Raw genomic sequence first — 6,125 nt, forward strand, 5'->3', positions numbered from 1 at the left:
AGAACCATGTCGGCAGGGCATCCGCTAAATCACTCCCTCCCTCCCTCTATTGATCTGCAGGTGGCTTCTCCAAGCTTGCGCTACCTCATGGCGGTCCAGAACCACTTACTCAGCAACACCATCCTCATCCGGCCCGACGACGCCGACGACAGCGACAGCTCCCTCCAAGGGGAAACAATGAAGGTACAGGTAAACATCCCCTTTAAAATCCCCCTACTGTCTGTTCTGTCTCCGTCTGAGTGTCTGTGGTCACGTGTGCTCGCGTGCTCGCATCACAGCCACTGGCGTGGCATGCAGAGAGCCCGGGAGCCAAGATGGCTGCCGTTGTCAGTGTTCTCGGAGCATGGCATGGCTTGGCCTGGCGCACAGTAGTCCAGAGTAGCTTTGACCTCAGGGTTGACCCCTTTGGTCCTCATAATAATAATTATAATAATAATAGTAATAATTATAATAATAATAATAATAATAATGCTGCTTAAACTTTTGCCATTTATTGTTTGTAGGTTCTCAATATTGCACATTTCCCCATCCAGATCTAGAATAACAGACTGCCTGAATGCTGTAATGTTAGCATTAAACAGACTGATCGTTTGTGTGTGTGTGGTTGTCAGTAAGCGTAGACAGGACAATGCCTCGGAAACATCACAGTGGTGAGCAATAAGAGCTAAAAAGCATTCCTGGCACTCTCCAGAAATAGCAGAAATAACATCAACCCACATCAGCCTGATAATAACTGCAACTCAGTTTGTTCATCATCAATTGAAGGACTGACCATGAAAAAGAAGTGATGTGCTTGTGGTTTGACAGTAAACGTTTACCCTGCAGTGACTGTGCACAAAAGCATCTTTTGAAGCGCCATCTTGAGTTAACATGTTTGGATGGATTTGACCTTTACTGTATACGAGTACTTTGCCAAAAGAAAAGGATTTGAACTTGCTTGATGGCAGTAGCAAAGAACCTCTGCACAATAACTAGCTACTACAGCTCCATTACAGCGCCATTGTATCGCCGTGTTACAACAGCTTCCTGGCGTTGAACCCGGTGACCACTGGAAGGGCTTGAGTGCTTTTGCCCACGTGTGCTTTGGCGACGTGCTCTCCACGCTTCTGATCCATCAGTGCTCTGCTTGGGCCACACACGCACGCGTCCTGGTCCTTGACGGAAAAGGTGTCCTTGCTACCTCTGTTCTCTCTTGTCCGCCTCAGGAGCTGCAGACCAGCATCCTGTCCCTGGCCACCAAGATCCTGGTGGGCTGCGACGAGGTCCTGGAGACCCTCCAGCAGGTCACCACCGCCCTCATCAACAGCGACATCAGCGACCGAGAGAGCAGGTACGCACACGCGGGGTCCCTGGAGGTTTAATGAGCTCACTGTGTGTGAGAGTGTATGGTCTATTTAATATTCAGACCCGCATCAGACATATTTTTAATGAGCTGTCCCCCGTTTGATCTACCAATTATTTTAGATTGTAATCTATCTAGGCGTAATCTATGTTTTATTACATGATTAATTTAATTCAATTATGATCTATCATATTATCCAAACTATATCTTGGTATATTTCCTGATCTAGGATAGATAGTTAATGATCTCAACAATATAGTTTTATGTATGTGTTTTTATAGGGTATTTAATGTCTATACGCATGGTAATTTGCTTTAATGGTTCTGTTAAATCCTCCCCCCCCTCCCCCCTTCCTGGTCTTCCCCAGGCTGAAGGGCCTGGAGCAGGTGACCAAGGCCACCATGCTGGGCCACCTGCTGCCGGTGCTGCTCACCTCTCTCATGCACCCCAACCTGCAGACGCTCACGCTGGCCGACGCTCTCATGCCTCAGCTGGTCCAGCTGGTCCTTTACACGAGCCAGGTGAGCCTGTGGTCCCGGCCTCAGTGTGGCATGGGTCTGTGTGTCTACACGAGCCAGGTGAGCCTGTGGTCCTGCCTCAGTGTGGCATGGTCCTGTGTGTCTACACGAGCCAGGTGAGCCTGTGGTCCCGGCCTCAGTGTGGCATGGGTCTGTGTGTCTACACGAGCCAGGTGAGCCTGTGGTCCTGGCCTCAGTGTGGCATGGGTCTGTGTGTCTACACGAGCCAGGTGAGCCTGTGGTCCCGGCCTCAGTGTGGCATGGGTCTGTGTGTCTACACGAGCCAGGTGAGCCTGTGGTCCCGGCCTCAGTGTGGCATGGGTCTGTGTGTCTACACGAGCCAGGTGAGCCTGTGGTCCCCACTTCAGTGTGGCATGGGTCAGTGTGTTTAAACTTGCCGTTCACGAAGTCACCAGGCTGTGTTCCGTGGTCTAAACCCGGTCCCTGTGCCACGAGGAGAGCGATCCGTTCTGTCATTTAATGAACCGAAGCGCAGCTCTGCTGCAGCGGTGCTGAAGTGCTCCAATGAGAGTGTTACCAAAGCAGGGAGCCAAGTTCTGCCCAAGCTACTTATGTTTTTGTAATTGTATAGTGTTCCGTAATTGATGTCTGTGTGTGGGGGTGTTTTGTGGAGCAGATTGTTGTTCTGTGCTCTAATGACACCCTTTTCCAGCAAAGCAGCAGGGGCAAGTAGTGCTCTCCTTGTAATGATGGCAATCCCAGCGTAGCCTCTGAAATTGCTTTGGTCCCTCTGAGATTCTGTTTCGGGGTTTTGGGTTCTTTTTTTTGGCTGAAAGCCCCTGCGTGTCTTCCATTTGAAGAGAGTAAGATAAATGAAGTTCAACCGAAGGAACATTTTAGCTGAGAACATTGAGACCATGTAGGTCAACCAGAGTTGAAATGAACCCAAGAAGTGCTCAGGAATGTTCTAGTTATCAGTTGGAATCGGAGAGAAAGGTTTGTTTTGTGGACGTAGTTGCTTTTATATTCATCTGTATGTTTTTCTTTTCTCCACAGACTGCTTTGCTGCTAAAGACCCAGTCACCTCTCTTCATTGAAGGTCCTTTGGAAAGCGGCTCTCTCCGCCAAGGGGCCAAGATGCCCCCTACTGATGACAAGTAGGAATGCGCCTATTAAGTCCCAGACCACACCTTTTTTTTTTATTTTATTTTTTTTTTTTAAGATTTATTTTGGGATTTTTTGCCTTTAATCGATAGTGCAGTGAAGAGTGGGACAGGAAATGAGAGGGAAAAGAGGTGGTGAGTGGACAGGAGAAACGACAACGGGCCGGATTCGAACCCGTGTCCCCCATGGGCGTCAAGCCCGTATGTGGTCGGGGCTACTGCTTGCGCCACAGTGCCCCCCGAGACCACACCTTTTTGCAACGGTTTTTACTTACAAAAAATATATCATAGAGCTCACAGACAGAAACAAAGCACACTCTGTGACTCTTCATTTGTTGCCATCATAAACATATCCAGGCATTTTGATTATCTGTTTCAGTAATGCCTAGTGATGTTCTTCTTTTTTGAAGTCTTTCATCAGTCACTTTTTGATTTTTGTTTTGTTTTGTTTTATTATCACTTCTTGGCCAATTTGATTTAACAGCTGGTTATGGAGATGTACTGTGTCAGTGTTTCCATAAGGAGTTCATGTACTTCATTCACTGGGATAATCCTTTTACTCCTGGGTTGGTAATTGCATTATCATCATGTTGCCTTCTAATTTACCACTGACAATTACTTCTGTGTGTCTCAGCCTTCCTTTTAATCTCATTCCCATGTCTCTCACTGCTGAAACACTATCTGCAAATGCTACGTTATTATTGCTAACATGTACTGTATGTTGTCCACACGTAGCACAGAGGCATCAGTCTCAAGCAGAGGAGAGAGACAGAGAGAGACAGAGAGAGAGAGAGACATACAGAGACAGACAGACAGACAGACAGACAGACAGACAGACAGACAGACAGACAGACAGACAGAGAGACAGACAGAAATACAGAGAGAGAGAGACAGAAATACAGAGAGAGACAGACATACAAAGAGAGACAGACAGACAGACAGAGAGAGACAGAGATAGAGAAGGACAAAGAGAGAGAGAGACAGGTGAACCAGACAGCCCTTGATTACCTCTGTCTGGTCTGTAGTCAGTCCATTTCTGCAGGCGGGGGGGGGCTGGCCTCATTTGGCTCTATTGATGAGGGAACGCTAGTGTGGGGAATATCAGCAGTAATTGCTTGTGTTCAGCAGCTCAACTAAACAACTAAAAGATGTCACTCGGGGATTGGGTGGATTGTGAACGAGGGAAAATACAATAGACAATATTGCATAAAAAAAACAAAGAATAATAATAAAGTTTATTTACTAAATGAGCACTGTGCTACTGATGGTAATGACATCCTGAGATGGAGGTATGTGCAGGAAATTCCCCCATGTGGTTACAATAGAAAAGATCTAGAGATAAAATATTGGTGTTGGATACAAGGACTCGAGAAGAAATCGCTAGTCAAAAGATCTCCGCCCCTCATGTGTGTGTACGTGGATTCACCGGGACGCTCCTCCTGTCCTCCTCTCGTCCTCCCCCCCACAGCCTGCGTATCCTGGAGGAGCGCGAGGAGCCAGGCTTCCTGACGGGGCTGAAGATCCCCGCCCCGTGGGCTGCTGGGAAGACGGTGGAGACGGTGCACCCGGTGCGAGACAACTACAAGTTCAAGGAGACGGTGCACATCCCGGGAGCGCGCTGCCTCTACCTGCGCTTCGACCCGCGCTGCTCCTCGCAGTACGACTACGACAAGGTGCGCTGCCCAGTCAGGCTTTTTGATGCATATCTGTGCAGGGGACACCCAGGAGGCTACTCCCAGTTTATTCAAAATACATCAAAATAGTAATGATAATGAAAATAGCTGTGATTTATATTGGTAATAATTCGATTCTGGTGTAATTATGTATATTATCTGGAAATTCATATATTTTAACAGTAAAATGTTAGTGTATTTAGTGTAGTGTGTGTGTGTGTTTGTGTGTGTGCGCGCGCGCGTGCGTCTGCATGTGCGTGCAGGAATAATCTAATGTTGGTTCTGCTGGTTTCAGCTGGTCATCTACGCTGGGCCCAACACAAACAGCCGCAAGGTGACGGAGTACGGGGGAAACACTCTGGGCTACGGCAGCCGCAGCGTACTGGGAACAGGCTGGCCCAAAGACCTGGTCAAGGTGGGAAGAACACACACACACACACACACACACACACACACACACACACACACACACACACACACTCTTTAAGTGTTCTCTTTCACACACATAAACAGGTCCATTTACATCTTTCTACCCACAACAACATATTTTAAAAGAAAAGGGTTCAAGGTTGCTGTGGGTGTTAGTTTTATGTTTCTAGGACAAAAACTTGCAGAGATTTTTAAATATATAAATCAAAATACCGCCAAAGTTCCCCACGGGGCCCCTTGGGGCTGGAAGAGTTAAGTCATATTCAGCACAAACCGGTTATCCATGTGACACAGATGACACGGCTCTGTTTGTCCCTTGTCTCACCCACCCCTGCTCTCACGTCTGTCTGGTGTGTTCTCCAGGTGGAGGGGGACACAGTGACGTTCTCCTTTGAGATGCGGAGCGGCCGTGAGCACAACACGCCCGATAAAGCCATGTGGGGCTTCTCATCCACTGTCCGAGCTCAGGTACACACATACATGAAGCACACAATATGGAAATCATGCGTTTAATCTGTACAGTAATATCATCACGTTTACTTGTCCCAGGGTTTTCATGTCTTTATACCCGGGTATTTGTACCATCCATTTTCATAGACTTTCTGACTAATGAAACAAACTTTCCTCCATTTCATCTACCCATCCACTCTCTCCTCCCCCCACCCCACCCCACCCGGCGTCAGGAGTCATCTGAGGACGTGTCTGGAGGCCTCCCGTTCTTGGCAGACCTGGCGCTGGGCCTGTCTGTGCTGGCCTGTTCCATGCTGAGGATCCTCTACAACGGGCCCGAGGTCACGCCGGAGGAGGAGGCCTGCCACGACCTGCTCTGCTCCAAGCTGCTGCAGCGGTGAGCTGGGCACACACACACACACACACACACACACACACCCACACACACACACACCGAGAGCACAAAAACAATCTAGGGCAACAGGATCACTACTATTAAATATTCACCAAAAAGAGAATCATATACTTATGTGATACATACAAGATTGTGATGTCTTAAAGCCTTTTTGGTGCCAGAACTGTTCTATTA

General features: G+C 48.0%; 1 protein-coding gene across 8 annotated transcripts in view; it reads left to right on the plus strand.

Annotated features, from left to right (window-relative positions):
* The window catches only part of LOC105904310 (probable E3 ubiquitin-protein ligase HECTD4), a 64,041-nt gene that overhangs the window by 21,808 nt on the left and 36,108 nt on the right, over positions 1-6,125 (plus strand). For 6 of the 8 annotated variants that reach the window (XM_031585582.2, XM_031585583.2, XM_031585586.2 and 3 more), the window contains exons 17-24: positions 61-189; positions 1,206-1,330; positions 1,710-1,863; positions 2,878-2,978; positions 4,453-4,657; positions 4,953-5,072; positions 5,450-5,554; positions 5,770-5,933. In XM_031585582.2, the coding sequence (XP_031441442.1) occupies positions 61-189; positions 1,206-1,330; positions 1,710-1,863; positions 2,878-2,978; positions 4,453-4,657; positions 4,953-5,072; positions 5,450-5,554; positions 5,770-5,933 (1,103 nt within the window). The remainder of the gene's footprint in view (positions 1-60; positions 190-1,205; positions 1,331-1,709; positions 1,864-2,877; positions 2,979-4,452; positions 4,658-4,952; positions 5,073-5,449; positions 5,555-5,769; positions 5,934-6,125) is intronic. The other 2 variants (XM_031585587.2, XM_031585590.2) reach the window with 1 other exon arrangement.

The sequence above is a fragment of the Clupea harengus genome, chromosome 18 (genome assembly GCF_900700415.2).
Source record: "Clupea harengus chromosome 18, Ch_v2.0.2, whole genome shotgun sequence".
Classification (NCBI taxonomy): Eukaryota; Metazoa; Chordata; class Actinopteri; order Clupeiformes; family Clupeidae; genus Clupea; species Clupea harengus.